This window comes from Haliotis rufescens, unplaced genomic scaffold (genome assembly GCF_023055435.1).
Source record: "Haliotis rufescens isolate VD_foot unplaced genomic scaffold, xgHalRufe1.0.p SCAF_17, whole genome shotgun sequence".
Taxonomy (NCBI): Eukaryota; Metazoa; Mollusca; class Gastropoda; order Lepetellida; family Haliotidae; genus Haliotis; species Haliotis rufescens.
The window spans coordinates 9,725,591-9,744,616 of record NW_025963857.1 but is presented as its reverse complement, the minus strand read 5'-3'; the positions used below and the strand labels follow the sequence as shown (position 1 = coordinate 9,744,616).

The following is a 19,026-nucleotide window of genomic DNA, read 5'->3' as shown; positions in this document are numbered from 1 at the left end:
ATTCTCAACTCCCTGGTGAGTATACAACCCAGCCATCATTCTCAACTCCCTGGTGAGTATACAACCCAAGGTACCTACACTAGAGGGTTTCTCCATCCACCTCACATATCGGGTCCCCATTCCCTGATTGGTGAACAAAGGCACCTTTGAAGAAAGACACTTGTCTAGGATGACACCACACGTTTTGACACTTGTGTTTCGGGTGTATGGACGTATTCGTGTTTCCACCATCTGGTCGTCTACCATAGGATAAGTGGGTTCTTTTGAACGTGAGGGTGAATGTACTGCACGGGAGTACACTAAATTAGGGGTAGTGACAACACTGTAAGACCTGTAAACATTCTTTGTCCACTGGCGCAATAGCAGCCTGGTCAGAAGCGAGATACCATCTCAGCACCTGGCGCTTAAGACGCCTGTCCACTCCCCTCGCCGCAGATTAACATCATGCCTCATCATGATCGGCGTGTAATGGCTAGTAATTCACCACGCCCTGTCTATCACCTAATAAGGTCCTTGTAAGTTTACAATTAAATGAATACCCTTTTTGTGTGGAGTGAGTGAGTGAGTGAGTGAGTATGGTTTTACGCCGCTTTTAGCAATATTCCAGCAATATCACGGCGGGGCACACCAGAAATGGGCTTCACACATTGTACCCATGTCGGGAATCGAACCCGGGTCTTCGGCGTGACGAGCGAACGCTTTAACAACTAGGCTACCCGACCGTCCCTTTTTGTGTGGAAAGAATAGAAGAAATATATGTGAGTTCAAGACAGGAAACGTGGCATATTAGTTATGCATCACTATTATCAGGCAGTATGAGCTATGTTGTAGTGGGCACAGGTGGTCCAATCGTTTTTGTACTGATTTGCGTCCCTTGGGCACGCCAGAATCCTATGATTCTGGGTTTGAATCCCTGTTCTCCCCGCTTATGTTTCTAGGGTTGTCAGCACCACACCAAAGTAGTCAACGTCTGAGACCTGCATCACTTCGGGCTTTCCCCCGCGTGTCGTGATATAAATGGAATAATGTTCAAAGCGGGGTTGAACCCAACTCACTCACTTACTCTATGGTGTACGAACATTGACCGCCCCAGGGACGCCGGTGGTAACAGCAGGTTATGGTGACTGTCTACATCAGTGCTTCTTGTCATTGATGGAAAAAGACATGTTCACTGAGCTTGAAATTACGATATAATAAGATTTGCTGTGTCCTTGAAACTATTTACAACAGTAAATAACGTTGTCGTTGTAGTCGCACTAAGGGTAGGGAACCATGGCGGTTGTTGATGTGGCGGTAGAGGTAGGGGTATTCTTATTAGATGTAGACAGATTGGTAGACTTAGCTACAGAAATAATAATATGTTTAGAGTGTGTGAGTTTCATGCCATTTTTACGAATATTCCACCAATATTACAGAAATGGGCTTCACACATCGTACCCACGTAGGGAATCGAACCCGGGCCTTTGTCGTGACGAGCGAACGCTTTTAACCACTTAGCTACCCAACCATCCCGGTAGACGTAGATATAGACGTGGTTGTAAACGTAGACGTAGAAGTCGGAAAAAAAACCCTTATGATGCAACGCCAATAACAGCTACATTTATGACTGCCACACTTGATGCGACTTCATGTTACACTCGCATCCCTAAATGTTGGTGAAAAACGCATAGTCAGCTATTCAGCTATTGCCTAGCTGCCCCCCCCCCCCCCCTTCCTCCCCTTCCCCCTTAGGATTTGAAAAAGAGCAGGTAGAACGCTACATACTTGACATATGTTGATAAATCGTCACATGGTGCAACTACATACGACAAATCGTTTGGAAGAAGCTATGCAGGGTGTCAGCTTGCTGTTGTTGCTTTGCGATGCCTGCAGTCACAATTGTTGACAGATACATGGCGTTTGTTTTGTTTATGGCAGGATCGTGGTTGCTCAACAACTGAATGATTCATATTTGACTGTCATCCTGCTCTGATATGTTCCTAAACCTGATTATCTTGAGAGGGTGATGGACAATACTTGTTATTGCTGACGGAAGCAAAACACTGATATGAGGTATCTTTGTGAACATGTAGCACCGAGCCACCTGTCGCAGTTTTGTGTCACCATGTGTCATGTGGACTGCATTTACACAGAGTAAAAAATCATTATAACTCGACCCAGTTTCCGTGACCTGAAACACAGAGATACCAGGGAAGGGACCCAGTCGTCCTGCCGGGAACGTACTTTACCACGGGGATGTCAAGACTGCAACGTACAGGGAGAACCTGGCGTCCGTGACGACAGTCGTGGAGAATCGTCCACCCCAACACACGCACGCACGCACGCACGCACGCACACACACACACACGCGAAATTAAGAAAAAAGGTTCAGAAAAGTAAATAGAATGTTGTTATTGGCTTGTATATGTCGTCGTCCTGGGTTATGTTTGTTTGTTGTTTTACGGCTATCCTGACCAACATGTATTCTTCTTTCTCAATTGATTGAAATGTGTGTATGTCCGTGAAAAGACAAAGAGCGATAGAAGGGGAAATGTGATTTGTTTGTTTGTTTGTTTATTTGTTGTTTAACGCCACACTCAGCAATATTCCAGCAGTATTAGACGGCGGTCTGTAAATAATCGAGTCTCAACCAGACAATCCAGTGATTGACATCATGAGCATCGATAACCGAAATTGGGATGCGATGACATCTTCCAAGTCAGCGAGCCTGACCACCCGATCCCGTGAGTCGCCTCTTACGACAAGCGTAGTCGCATTTTACGGCAAGGATGGGTTGCTGAAGACCTATTCTACCCCGGATCTCCACGGGTTCTCCGATACTTATGAATAAAATAAAGATTATTCGTTTATTCGAGTCGGGTGTGTCCACCATACACAACATGTGGTACACAATAAATGTGTCTGAAATAAGCAGTATGGCGTGGTGGTATAACTGCCATATACAAAGTACATGTGGTGGTATGGGTACGTACTACTACACACAACATACGTGCTGGACAGTGCCTACAGTCATCTAGATCACTGATGGTCATCAGAGAAAAATGCCAGATTTATTGACATGGAATTGGGTGTTGCGACTGGTTTCTGCCTTAGCCTCCTAAACACCACGCATCTTGCACATACTAACGAAGTGTCCCCAACGACTGTGCGCATGATCTCACTATAGCATGTTCAGAATCAGCAATGACTCGTCAGTTTGGTTATCAGTAATCTCGGCCCATTTCGAGGTGATCCCTTTCTGAATGTCTGCGCTCGTTTGTGTCATAACGTGACAGTGGTGATTTATAGCATGTGCAGATGCATATTAACTACCACTTTCTCTGAATCCGCCTGTCAATGCACTGACTGAGCGATTTGGGTTTAGCTTTTAAGCAATATTGCAGCATTATACATAAAGGACTTAATGAATAGATTTTCTTGGCACCTGTACCTATGTGTGGAATTGAACTCAACGCATTCAACCCCTAGGTTAGCCCAACGTAGACAGGAGATAGGAAAAAAGGTTTAGAAGAGACAATGGAAAGTTTGTTATTGGTTTGTATTGTCGAGGAGTTGTCGGGTAGCCTAGTGGTTGAACGTTCACTCGTCACGCCGAAGACCTGGGTTCGATTTCCGACATGGGTACAATGTGTGAAGCCCATTTCTGGTTTCCCCCGCCGTAATATTGCTGGAATATTGCTAAGAGCGGCGTAAAACCTCACTCACTCACTCACTCAATTGAATATGTCGACCTGGTTTTGTTTGTTGTTTAACGCCGCACTCAGCAATATTCAAGCTACATGACAGCGTCTGTAAATAATCGAGTCAAGACCTGACAATTCAGTGATTGACATCATGAGCATCGATCCACGCAATTGGGACGCGATGACATGCATCAACTCCCCCATCCCTTTAGTCGCCTATTATGACTAGCATGGGTTGCTGAAGACCAATTCTAAGATGTCATATGACGTGATTGTATCTTTACGCCGTGACCAGCAATATTTCAGCTGTAACGTGACTGGCTGTAGCAATCGAAACTGGGTCAGGGAAACCAGAGATTGACATCATGAGCCACGCCGTCGGGATACGATGACTCACTCATCTAGGTGACGCATAGCCTCCGCTCCTCACCAGTAGGTCCTTACGGCAAAACGTGTACATGGAACCCATTCTGCCCCGGGATACCCACGGGACTCCGTTTAAGAGTGAGTGAGTACGGTTTTACACCGTTTCAAGAAATATTCCAGGCGGAGGACAGCAATGGGCTCACACATTGTACCCATGTGGGGAATCGAACCCGGCGTGACGAGCGAACGCTTTAACCACTATGCGACCCAAACCGTCCCCCTCAGTTTAAGAACTAAAGTGATGTCTCTGATAAATGTACAACTTACCGCAAACAGGTGGCACATAGTGACGGAGAGCCCGATGGTGAGAGGCGTGGAGCCATTGAGGTCCTTCCTCTTGGAGTCGACGGAAGCGAACACTGTGAAGACGAGGACCAAGGTAATGAACAATTCTATCCCAACTGCACGTCCTGGGTCGATCTTTTCATTAACTTGGGTGAGCCCAAGACCTTTTCCTCCTGCATCTTTCAGCCCGTACAACAAGCCCGCTCCTACAATGGAACCGAGAAGCTGGAAGATGACGTAGAACACAGCCCTCGCCAGACTGATCTTCCTCGTCGCTAACATCGCCGCCGTCACTGCAGGGTTGATGTGTCCCCCACTGACATGGCAGATCATCCATACGATGGTGGCAACGCTCAGCCCGAAACATAACGCTATGCTTACTATATTGGCTTCTTTGGAAACACATGATCCGCATCCGACGAACACAAGAAGCAATGTTCCCAGGAACTCTGCTGCTATTGCTTTCCAGAAGCGCAGAGACTGGATGTCATCTAGACTGGTCACCATTCTTGCTCTAGACAGACAGGTGTCGTTTGTACGCAAGCCGCTTGACATCTATAGGTCGCAGTCCAAGGTACTGTCTCTTATCAGTTGTGGGATCCCTACAGTCAGGACAACACTGTTACGAGTTGCTGCTGATCTGATTGAGTCGTGGGCCGTGCTGCAGTTTGCTTGTTTGACTTGGGATATAGACCGGGCGAAGTTTTGTTGAAAGTTAAGAATACACTGGGCGTTTGCATTGGTTTGCGACGGCGTTCCTCTGAGTCTTCAAATATGACACGACAGGCTTTCATAATAATTCCACGATGTTTACATTCCGGTTCGAATTGAATTCCGTTTCCATTTACGACCAATTTGTGAGAAGTTTGCCGACTCATTGCCGCAAACAGAGTTTGGTTTCAGAGAAGTTGGGGGAACACTGTGTTGGTTTGGTGCATTCCAACAAATTGACATTGGGTATATTAGTAACATATGTATTTACTATGTGCTTAGGTATGGTGTATCAAGGCATTAATATACTATGTGCTTAGGTACGGCGTATCAAGACATTAATATACTATGTGTATAGGTATGGTGTATCAAGACATTAATATACTATGTGTATAGGTATGGTGTATCAAGACATTAATATACTATGTGTATAGATATGGTGTATCAAGACATTCATATACTATGTGTGTAGGTATGGTATATTAAGACACGTATATACGATGTGTGCAAGTATATTAAAACATGTTAATACGATGTGTGTAAGTATGGTATCTCAAGACATGTATATACTATGTGTGTAAATATGTTATATCAAGACACGTATATACCACACACACACACACACACACACACACACACACACACACACACACACACACACACACACACACACACACACACACACACACACACACTATGTGTACTAGTTTCTCCCGTATATCTTTAGATGTGCCTGTTTAACGTATAGCAATGCCCCAATCAAACCAAACTGATTCAGCACCTGTTAATGACAGGCAGGTGTGGAATGGTGATAAAAGTTAATGTTTCATAAACTGTTGAGAGGATCGCCTATCATCAAATATCCAAAATACTCCCGAGCTGTCTGATTGTAATAATTGTACACTTGGACGCTATGTATATCTTTTCACTACTTAAAGTATGTAGGAACGAGCAAATCAGGCATCCACAAGATTAAGACCTCGTAACCCTGAGTGTACATCAGCCCTGAGGGAGGCCAGGGGGGCATTGGGGGAACTCCGGCAGAATAGGAAAGAGCGTACTGTTGCCTTACGAACATGTATACAGTTATTAATAATAATAATCGCATAAACTTTGATAAAGTTCCTCACTTTGAAACATCACAACAATTCATTCCGGGCTTGGAAGGAAGTAATTAGCATCATCCAAGCAAGACACCAGCCGCTATTTCCAAATGTGAACGGCGTCGTCATTACAGATCAGTATTTTCATAAAAAGCGAGAAATACAAATCTTGCTAGCTTCAGAGGCATCTCATTAACCATTAACCAATAGTTTGGACAGTCATTTACGTCCATTTGTACAAAGGATTTGCTGCTTGTGCAGATATAAAGGACAAAATACCTCATGCAGGATTCGGAGATGGATATTTAACAACATGTCAAGTTTACTCTATCTTTAACTCAACCAGAAAATAGGATATTGCCTTAAGAAATGATTTTCTTAATGGAAAGATGTATGTAATGTTAAGGGGTATTTTTTTCTAATCGCAAGGCCTGTGTGAGATGCAGTGGGGACTTATTGAGAATCATGTCAGTGATTATTTTGTTTGCCCTATTGGAGTTAAGCAAGGGTGTATACTTGTTCCAATCTTGTTTTTGCCTTTCATCTGTGCATTATCATTAATTTAGTAGACATGATGTACAACTTTATCCCGATTTACTTTAAACCCTCATGCTTCTCTTTGTCGATACTAATTTTGGTTTAGAAATCATCTGAGTCTGTCAGATATCTGTACGACCCGTGAAGATCTGGTTAGAATGTCTTCAGCAACCCATACTTGCCGCGACAGGTGACTATGCTTTTCGTAACAGGCGACTTACAGGATCGGGTGGTCAGACTCGCTGACTTGGTTGATGCATGTCATCGTATCCGAATTGCGTAGATAGATGCTCATGATGTCAATCACTGGATTGTCTGGTCCAGACTCGATTATTTACAGACCGCAATCATATAGCTGGTAGTATTGCTGAGTGCGGCGTTAAACAAACAAACAAGATACCTATAACAAATAATTCGAACTTAACTGTAAATATCGATAAAAACAAAAAAAGATTCTTCAGAAGAGGCTGTTCCTCAGAGCCCGCGAGTAGTGTTGTTATAAAGGTAAATGGATTGAGGTGGTAAATGAATAAATTTGTGGGTGTGTTATTTACTCATACGCTCTGTGTGAGTAAGAAGGGCAATGATTTAGCTGTAAAGGGCAAAAGTAGCTCTAGATGATGTTCTTTCTGTAATGTTTAAATTAGAGGTTCTTAAACATGTACCATTTCTAAGTTGTTGTACGAGTCTAAAGTATTGAGCTTCATTCAATAGAACAATGCACCTTTTGCCATGTGGAGGACATCACCAAATGTGACGCGTCAGCGACAATAAAAGCCCTTTCCATATTCATACATGTAAGAAATCTCACATGCAGGTTTCGCGATAAGTGAGTGTATCCTGCCCCACCGGTGGCACCCGTCACAAACACAAATGTTGTCCGATGCAATTCCCTATTTAAACTTGTTCCATATGTTCCCGTTTTTTTTTCATGTGAACAAATGACTTGCCTTTGCATGTGTTCGTGACAGGTGCCAAGGGTGGGCCAGGATACGCACACCTTTTCTCGAATACCTGGCATCATCACAATCTCATTAAAATCAGATCTTAGTTTCGCTACCGTTAAAAAAGATCTGAGGACAGCCCATTACGGGACACGTCAGAACGACCTTTCGCGAACTTTGACCAACCAATGAAATGACTAACAAAAAGTGGACATTAGCCAATCATAAAGCAGCTTTCTCGAGCTATACGGCACAAATTTCTAACTGGCGACTACGCTTTGAAAATATCTTGACAAAGTTCTCTATTCCAAATTTGAAAATTGAACAAAAGTTAATTCTGAAATGTCTGTTAGATGGTCGAGATCGCATGGCAGTACTCCCACAGGCTATGAAAACACTCTTCCGTTTCAAATGCTTATCCAACTGAAGCAAGAGATAAACGCTGATTTTGACGGAATCAGCCGTACAACCCGTAACTGTCGTATGAAATGCCCCGCGTTGACCTTCAGAAGGCTGTGCCCGGCACGTTGCGCTTCCAATGTTAAGTGAGTGAGTGAGTGAGTTGGGTTTAACGCCGCTTTTAACAGTATTCCAGTTATATCGCGGCGTGTCAGCTTAATGTGGGAGGAAAGCCCGAAGTGGTGCAGGTCTCAGACGTTTATCACTTCGGTGAAACCCACGAGCAGGGGTATGGTGCTGACAAACCTAGAAACATAATCGGGGCGAACCGGGATTCGAACCCACAATCATAGGTTTCTGGCGTGCCCAAGGGACGCAACTCTGCACAGCGAATCGCGGCGCCTTAGACGACTGGGCCACCCGAGCCCCCTCCAATGTTAATGGAAAGCCTTTTGTGTCGCTACTTAACTCTCATGCTGTACAAACTCAACATAACCTTGCCATGATGTTTAGGAGTTCTTATAATATGTTTCCAGATAATGTTACGTGACCTTACCCATTTCGCAGGGGCCGGAGGAATAACGTAAACTGCCTGCCAAAAGAAACTATACACTTGAAAATTGTTTGATAGGCATTTCTTTGAAGTCGACGAATAACAAAGTTGGCAAAGGTTTTTGGATAACAAGTTCTTTATTAAACAATGAAAAACAACATCAAATTCAAAGAGCACCAAACTTCAACCATCAAATCAGCCAGCTCGGATCATATCAGCAACTGACCCTATGAAAACCTCATTTGAGAAAAAGATTAAAATCCTCTCCAACAACCGGCAGTTAACAATATATTCATTTTGACTTTGACTAGGTGGGTACGTACGATGGTTTCTATATGTGATCAGGTTTGATAGCATCTTAGCATACACACACAAGCGTGAGTGATCCTCGTTTCATTATGAGTTGCCTTGACCTCTAAACTTAACAAAATTAAAAATGCGATAATATTTCTAGCTGCAAAACAAAGCTGTTATACTTTCTGAAGAAAACAGAATCATTAGTAAATGCCCTTGACGTGGACCTTGCCATTGATTACATCCATGATAAGTAACAAATGTTGACAGATACATTCATAGTATATGTTCATGAACATAAAATACTCTCTTTCTAAATCCATGCAGTTTAACCGAAGGTTTGCACAGTGGGAAGCAATATGACATCTGGTGAGCTTGACATACGGAGGTCACCTCCCACGATTAAGACCCTTGGAAATTCTGCGCACCAAGTTTAGTCAAATTCAAATTATAAAGACTCAAGTTTTGTTGGAATGTTTGTTAGTTGTTGAACGCCGCCGGTGCGACACAATATTCCAGCTATAAGACTATGACGGCGGTCTGTACAAAAACGTAATGATCGAAGTGAAAACTTTAATGTGCATATGCGGAAAATATATTCCCTTATGTACTTGAACAATCACCAAATTCACATCAGCAATGAATGACTTTTACCCGTGTCGAATGAAGAGCGTAACGTGTATTCATAGCATGTTCCTGAGGTCCAGCTTGTGGCATATCATGTTGTGTAGAGTGAGTGAGTGAGTGAGTTGGGTTTAACGCCGCTTTTAACAGTATTCCAGTTATATCGCGGCGTGTCAGCTTAATGTGGGAGGAAAGCCCGAAGTGATGCAGGTCTCAGACGTTTACCACTTCGGTGAAACCCACGGGCACGGGTATGGTGCTGACAAACCTAGAAACATAATCGGGGCGAACCGGGATTCGAACCCACAATCATAGGTTTCTGGCGTGTCCAAGGGACGCAACTCTGTACAGCGAATCGCGGCGCCTTAGACGACTGGGCCACCCGTGCCCCCTGTAGAAATACAGAGGGACACTGTAGTACATAAGTTGGCTAATACAAGGTGTTTCTCACGGCCTTGTAATGTTAATGTCACGGTTTGTTTGATACCAAGCTCTTTTCAAACATAATCTGTCGTTGCAATCCATTGTTAGTTATAGTCGCATTATCAAATGTGGCATTGAAGTGATGTTCACAGTGCACAAAGGCCCTGGTATAAACAACTATGAAAGTGTCACACGCACAACATGTACAATTTAAAATCGATGCACATAAGACTAAAGGTGTCTTGAGTGCGTCCAGCCAGACATGGGCTTTTGAGACACTATATACAATATAACTGACTGAGTATGGTTTTACGCCGCTTTTAGCAATATTCCAGCAATATCACGGCGGGGGACACCAGAAATGGGCTTCACACATTGTACCCATGTCGGGAATCGAACCCGGGTCTTCGGCGTGACGAGCGAACTCTTTAACCACTAGGCTACCCGACCGCCCATATACAATATAAACAACATACATACATAATATATATAATGTGAGAGGTGGGAAATTTAGCTACGAAATGAGAAGTCTCACAGGAAACAATAACAAACTCCTCCATTCAACAACAAAAGAAAGGATCGAGAGAGAGAGAGAGAGAGAAAGAGAGAGAGAGAGAGAGAGAGGGGGGTAATTTAATAATCATGTCGTCTCTTAAACATTTTAAAAAGCGTTGCTGCAAGCAATTTTTGTAAAAAGTAAATGTATTTCTCTTCTTCGCAATCGGTTGTTTTCTTCAGCTGCACAATATAAATACATGTAGCTGCGCATGCACTTGCACACCACTTGATATTTGAATACTGTTCAGAACATGTTTTATGTCTTACCCACTGCACCTGTCACCCACATGCACAGCAGTTAAAGATTGATGTGACGGGACTAAAGAAGAGAATGTGATCATACGACGACCGATATCTCGTAATTAAATACATTTCATCAATGAAGACCTTCAAACATTCACAAAGGACGTTTGCAAGCGGGCACTTTAGTATTCATTGCCCAGGTCAGCCTGTGAGTGTATGGGCAGACCCGTGGGCGACATAGTCTTAATTTTGAGTTTGCGACACATTTTTATTCTTCTTTAATGTGTATCCATGAAAACAGCAATGTAGACTTTCGGAAGTGATTTTGATCGAGACTGGCCACAGCATGAAGCGTTTCTGGACAAATGGGTTTCCAGAATTAAAATATGTTATGTTATGAACCTATATAATATATTTCATCTTTGGATTAACAATATAATGCTTATTGAATATAGTTATAACTTTGTTATAATGTGGAACATTGTTTTCGCCTCAGCCAGGGGCAAAGGAGACAACAGCATTCCAGGAAATACACACGGAAATGTTAGGTATATTGAGGAATACACCAAATACACCAGGGGCTATGAATGATGCAAACGTAAGTGCAGAAACTGTTGTTAAATACTATGAGCTACTAGATCAAGTATCTTTTGATGGTTTCGTGGCTTTAAATTAATGCTAAGAATTGGATTTGTATCTGCACTCAGCCACTGACCGTTAAGTGGGTTGGGGTGTTCCTGGTGTACCACTTTGTGTATTCAATGTGATGCATGATACTGTAATACTATTATAGTTACCACAAGAATTTATGTCTCTGATATTAAAATATATAACAAACACATACAGATATATTATTGTTAGAATACGGATTAAACGTTATCTTAAAAGGAATATGGTCTCTTCAGTTGGATGTATACATTTTTTAAATATCTGCTTTAGATTTTTTTCAGAATTTGTTTTATGCTTCCGGAACCATATAAAACCACATGAATAAAACGTTTTCAAAAGCATTTCTGTAGTATTTTACAGAAACATTTTTGAAACGTTATAACCAAATGTTTCCGAAAAATGTTTCTAAAACGTTTCTGGAACCATACATAACCACGTGAAGAAAACAATTTTAAAATCATTTCCGGAACGTTTCGTAAAATGTTTTAGGGATGTTTTTTATAACATTTTCAGTTAGCTGGGAGGCGACTAACGGGATCGGGTGGTCAGGTTCGCTGACTTTGCTGGTGCATGTCTTCGTATCCCAATTGGATAGATCGATGCTCACGATGTCAATCACTGGATTGTCTTGTCCAGACTCGATTATTTACAGACCGCCGTCATATAGCTTGACTATTGTTGAGTGTGGCGTTAAACAACAAACAAACGAACAATAAAGACTCAAGCGGCCTCAATTATATTTCATGACGTGGAAGTGGGCTTATCGGGTATAAAATATCTAAAGTAATGTGGAAGAGAAAACAAACCGAGGCGGCGGCGATCAAATTCCATCGAACACATTAAGCAGTCGCTGTCACAGGAAGCTGCTTATTTATTCACTGCAACAATAATGGAAATATTTAGTAGATTAGAAGGCGACATCTCGCATCCCCATCAAAGGCGCCTAACGACTGCCATAACTCTAATACTATATTCCTAACAACGACGTGTGGTGGTCCTGCGGTCCTCGTTGCTGCAAGATCCATCTCAAGATGTGTGATTGTTTCATCAAAAGAGCAGAAGAATGCTGTTCACATTTGGCGGGGTGACGGCTGGATTCCATTCTGAATGGCAAACAACGTATTTTTATTTACATAAATCATATCAAACCTGTTCATTGAAAGTTTGATAATCGGAAAATACAAAAACATGACCACTTTCACATACCAGAATTATTTTTTTTAGCAGGGAAGAATGGTCAATGAAAAAGGTGACGTTACTTATTAGCAAAACAAATACTTGACACATTTCTTGAAACATGATAGTCACCGCTCTATATATAACATTCTTTCTCGGCATGGCTGAAGCGTAAAAGGCACGTGAGTTTTAACCGAAGTGCGCCCTGTCGTAACACAGCACGAGAGAGGACAGTGGTTGGTTTGTGTGTGAGGAGTTTGGAAACTTGTGGTTTGTTGTACAAGATAATCCGGGATGTTGGTGATGCGAGGAGTTTGTAATGCGGACACAAAGTCCCGGATAATCGAGTGAGAGGGGCGCTGACATGGTGTGTCCGCTTCTGAATCAGGCGACATCCGTGTGAGGGAATGGAAGCGATTAAGCTCTGCCTGCATCAGTGTAATTCATAACAACAGTCATTAGGCAACCATTTTCTCACATCGCTCGCGAGTTGAAATGAATGGCATACGTAGGGCCAACAGAAATTGTAAAAACAAAAAATGAAAAGAAAAACTGGGTCGACCAAGTTTTCGACTGTTCCTTTGCACTACCATCCATCGTGAATATGTGAAACTGATCAAATTTTAAGTGAAAATAAGAACAAATGAGATGAAATATTTAGTTGTAAAAAAAATTCTCCTGTTCATGTGTGTGCCCCGCGTACTCGTTGATCCTTATTGTCCCTGGCTGGGTTGAACTTTACGACAGACATCAAAAGTTCGGGGAGTTTGTGTTGGTCTTGCTGTCTTAGAACTTTGGAAGAGAAGTTATATTCTTAAGGAGGTGTGATTAAAACTCATCAATGAAGTTTATAGCCAAGAAAATTGATATTTCTTGAAAAGCGCACTTTGCAATGTTTGTCATTACTGTAAATAATATTCCTTGTCGGTGGAATGACTTATTTTCACTTTATAGTGAAGTGAAGTGAAATGGGGTTTAACGTCCAAGATTATTGCACTTATATAGCGACGTGCATGCATGTGTGTGTGTGGCTGCTTGTACTATTCCGGACTGATACCGATTTATAGTGCCAGCACACTGAGATACCATGCCGCAGTTTAACATGAATACCCCCCTCAGACACAGTATACTGACTCCGAGCCGACCAGTCCTTGTTTTAGCCCCTTAATGCCGAGCGCCAGACAGGGTAACAACAAGTACCATCTTTTAACGTCTTTTGGTATAACGCGGCCGGGGATCGAACCCCGCACCTTCCGCTCTTCGGCGACACTCTACCACTACCACGGAAGCGGTGTTCACTTTATAAGTATTAGCACACATGAAGCTGTCTTCGTTAATTGATCATCGCAATATTTCGTGATTCTATTTCCACTGGCGAGGACTATAGGAGTCTCAGTAACAAAGTTCAAATGTCCCGTAAAGTAATGAGTGAGTGAGTGAGTGAGTTGGGTTTAATTTCGCTTTTAACAGTATTCCAGTTATATCGCGGCGTGTCAGCGTAATGTGGGAGGAAAGCCCAAAGTGATGCAGGTCTCAGGCGTTTACCACTTCGGTGAAACCCACGAGCACGGGTATGGTGCTGACAAACCTAGAAACATAATCACAATCATAGGTTTCTGGCGTGCCCAAGGGACGCAACTCTGCACAGCGAATCGCGGCGCCTTGGAAGACTGGGCCACCCGTGCCCCCTTCGTATCTAGAAACGAGCTTCGTTCATTCGCACATTATGATGTGTTTCTGGAACCGAACTAACCACAACCCCCCCCCCCCCCCGTAAAATAATGAAATGGTGTAGTGTACTGTACTGTATAATTTGACAATTACATTTATTACATGACCAAAATAGTTTTTTGTCAAGAATTTGGTACAATGAATGATATTGTGTGCTCTTTGGGGACGCAATATATTTCGGCGTCCTTTCTATACATTCGTGCACATGCGTACTGGACACAGCAATTGCGTGGATCGATGCTTATGACGTCAATCACTGGATTGTCTGGTCCAGACTCTATTTTTGACAGACCGCCGTCATATAGCTGGAATATTACTGAGTGCGGCGTAAACAACAAACCAACCAACTGGACACAGGTTTCTGCGTCGTGTAAAACCCTGACAGCTAGGATATGTGTCATAAAGCAATGGAGGCACAATACGCCTGAAAGTCAAGGATGCTGTGACACAAGAGGTAGGAATGTCCTTTAAGCTGTGTACGCATGTTGACTGTTGCACACGCCTCCTGTTCTGCGACGGTCCTGAAGTTCCATGTGCCAGGAGGAAACAGGTCCGTATGTGCTCGTATGTTTTGCAAAGCGTTGCTGTTGCGTCCGCATCCATCCAGGTCCTCTGGTCATGGCGGCTCACCGTGGTGCCGGACATCCATGACTGGCACCTTTCCCGGAACCGCCCAAGTACATCGAAATGTTGTGTTGTATGTGACGGACATCGGTGCAGCTGTGCCTGGGAAGCCGGGTTACTATATGTAGACACGTTCCGATGTTATTGTATCGTGCTGTGCGTGTGTCGTACGTGGTTTACAAAAACATTTGCTGAAAACCAACAGAAACGGCGTAGATTATGTCTGTTATCAAACTTGCCATTCGGAGAAGACAGCAGAGTGACACATCAGTCACAGTGAGTTGAGAGTGCCATCATAGGCGGATCCAGGGGGTCCGACCCCCCCCCCCCCCCCTTTTGATAACCAAATGTAGTATGTGGTAGGGAGTAAAATTATCTGTCAGGATTTTGATATGCGGGATCCGCCCTTGGGATTGAAATACCGTTTTTGTATTTGCTCCTGTCTTTGAAAACGCCCAGAACAGCGTAGATATGATTATGCTAAGAAACCTTTACTTTTTTTAAATGTCTTTATCGCGTTTTGTACACCACACACACACACACACACACACACACACACACACACACACACACACACACAGAGAGAGAGACAGAGAGACACACACACAGACAGACACCCACCCACAGACAGGCACACACAGACAGACACCCACCCACAGACAGGCACACACAGACAGACACACATCCACAGACACATACACAGACACACACATACACCCACACACACACACACAGACACACAGACAGACACCCACCCACAGACACAACCACAGACACACACACAGACAGACAGACAGACACACACACACAGACACACACACAGAGACAGACACACACACACAGACAGACACACACACACATACAGACACACACACACACTTGAGTGGAGTGAGTGAGTATGGTTTTACGCCGCTTTGAGCAATATTCCAGCAATATCACGGCGGGGGACACCAGAAATGGGCTTCACACATTGTACCCATGTCGGGAATCGAACCCGGGTCTTCGGCGTGACGAGCGAACGCTTTAACCACTAGGCTACCCGACCGCCCCCACACACACACTTGAAACTCATGTTGCAGAAGCCCACTTACACTGAAGAGTAATCCCTGACAAGTCTGATCCTGTACTTGTTTGAACTAACCCGTGAAGATCCAGGGTAGAATAGGTCTTCAGCAACCATGCTTGCCGTATAAATAGGCGACTATGCTTGTCGTAAGAGGCGACTAACGGGATCGGGTGGTCAGGCTGGTTCATTCATGTCAACGTATTCTAACTGCGTGGATCGGGGCTCATGATATCAATCACTGAATTGTCAGGTCGAGACTCGATTATTTAAATACCGCTGTCATATAGGTGGATTAGTGCTGAGTGCGGCGTCTTCTGTAGCGCCGTAATACGCTGTGCAGAGTTGTGTCCCTTTGGCACGCCAGGAACCTATGATTGTTAGTTCGAATCCCGTAATCGCTGTAATACGCTGTGCAGAGTTGCCCGAAGCATATTATCGTCGGTCCCAATGCCAAATTCTCCCTGATGATGTTTCTAAGTTTTTCCTCACCATACCCGTGCTCGTGGCTTTCACCGCGGTGGCAGGACCTGCATTTCTTCCCACAAGACGCTGACACGCTGTGATGTAACTGGAATATTGTTCAAAGCGGGGTTAAACCAAACTCACTCATTTACAAATTAGACATGTGGCCGTTTTCTTCTTGCACAACAAGTTTCTATCCATGTCATGCCATCTTTGAAAAGAAAAGAGAAATTCCTGCGACCTCAGAAAATCCACCGATCACACTTTGATCTCCACACAGAGAGACCAGGGTCCTATAGTAAAACTATGTACAGTGCTTAGGTAGGGAAAGGCAGCGGGGACCAAATGACCCAGTGAACAAGTTGGAGAGACGGCCTGTACAGCTGATTTTACGGCGCTTCTTTCATTTTTCATTGTCACTACAGAGGCAACATTCTCTTCAGGCGTGGTGGCACGTTGTTCATCATCTTTACAGAAATTGCATAGACTGTTAGCAAAGTTATGGTCACTAGACATTCTATATATGTGTATTTTAAAATCGTTTGAACAACATATAAACTTTGTTAAAGATCTTCTTAAATTTACAGTGTTAATCGATGATAGGTATTTTTCAGGTTGTAGTAAGGATTTGTAAGTGTAATATAAATCTAGCTTTGGTGTTTGTTTGTTTGTTTGTTGTTTTACGCCGCACTCAGCAATATTCCAGCTTTATGACGGCGGTCTGTAAATAATCGAGTCTGGGCCAGACAATCCAGTGACTGACATCATGAACATCGATCCACGCAATTGGGACCGATGACATGCATCAACCAAGTCAGCGAGCCAGACCACCCGATCCCGTTAGTCGCCTTTTACGGCAAGCATGGGTTGCTGAAGACCTATTCTACCCCGGATCTTCACGGGTCCTAGCTTTGGTGAATTAGATATACAATCTGACCATTCTTGCATAAACACATCTCTTGTTCTTTCCTTAAATGTATAAATAAAAACATGACAGTCTCCGACATCTTGCATTAACCATACATTACCAAAACCATAACTAAACAATGTATCTTACAAATGAAACCCAATTTTTATAACCTAATTCATCATATTTACATAGTATGAAATAGCAATGCTTTGGATATTTACCCAGAGGCATTCTTAATAGCTTAATCCAATACTTAATTATTCTCACAACACCATGTTCATACATTTTCGTTCTTCCAAGTTCACCTAATACAGCAGCATCTGAAGATTTGTATCCTTTTTTTCAAAGTATTTTTACAATATTTAGTATGTATAATTCCAATGCTTTTTCTTACTTCTGTACATCATATTTCAGCACCATATAGCAAAATGGGTAAAATTTTACAATCAAAGATGTTAAAGTATGTATCAACGTTTACCTCTGGATATTTAACATCATTATTTTTATAGGTACGAGAGTCTTGTTTGCCTGTTTAGCTAAAGTAACACATTCTTGAGTAGACATATTTCTACAAGAAATTAAAATACCAAGATATTTACAGTATGACACCATTTCAAACTGTTAACCTTTAATAAACCATTTTTCATGTTGTGATAGAGGCCCTCCGTTTTTAAATACCATAACTTTACTCTTATTAATGTTTACTGTTGGTCCCCATTTATAGCTGTATCTTTCTAAGCTAGTTATTTTGTTTTGCAGATTTATACTAGAATCAGCAAGTATGGACACATCATCTGCAAATAAGAGCAAAACTATTTCAACAATATCACAATCAATGAAGATACACGAGTGTCATGACTCTTCATAACATTTACTAGTTCGTATATGTACATCAAAAACAGTATCGGTTAAAGCATACATCCTTGTCTAACACCGCGTGAGGTGTCAAATAAATGGTAAAATAAGAAGAAATAAGCTTCACAGAAGCTTAAAGTTGCTATACATATATTTAAGTAAATTAAATACATTTCCACGGATGCATTGTGTCAAGCCTAAATACAATAATTTTGTCTTATCAACCATATCAAAATCAATAAACAAACAGTAAAATTTACCTCCCTTTTTCCTTTTTCTCCTTATATTTATGTGCCAGTGAAAACAGAACAAATATATAATCAATATTTATATGGCATAATTAGTGTGATGTGACGAGTTTCGCATAATTAGTGTGATGTGACAAGAGTGCGGCGTGTTTACTGTCATGTGACAAGCGTTAGGCATGATTACTGTGATGTGACAAGAGTTTGGCGTGTTAACTGTGATGTGACAAGAGTTTGGCGTGTTAACTGTGATGTGACAAGGGTTTGGCATGATTACTGTGATGTGACAAGAGTTTGGCGTGTTAACTGTGATGTGACAAGAGTTTGGCGTGTTAACTGTGATGTGACAAGAGTTTGGCGTGTTAACTGTGATGTGACAAGGGTTTGGCATGATTACTGTGATGTGACAAGAGTTTGGCATGATTACTGTGATGTGACAAGAGTTTGGCATGATTACTGTGATGTGACAAGAGTTAGGCAGATTACTGTGATGTGACAATAGTTT

General features: G+C 42.5%; 1 protein-coding gene across 1 annotated transcript in view; it reads right to left on the bottom strand.

Moving 5' to 3' along the window:
* LOC124125795 (aquaporin-5-like) overlaps positions 1–5,090 on the bottom strand; it is a 42,698-nt gene extending 37,608 nt beyond the window's left edge. Inside the window, exon 1 of the mRNA XM_046489523.2 lies at positions 4,377–5,090. Within this exon, the coding sequence (XP_046345479.1) occupies positions 4,377–4,949 (573 nt within the window). The 5' untranslated portion in view covers positions 4,950–5,090. The remainder of the gene's footprint in view (positions 1–4,376) is intronic.
* Between the last annotated feature and the right edge of the window lie 13,936 nt (positions 5,091–19,026).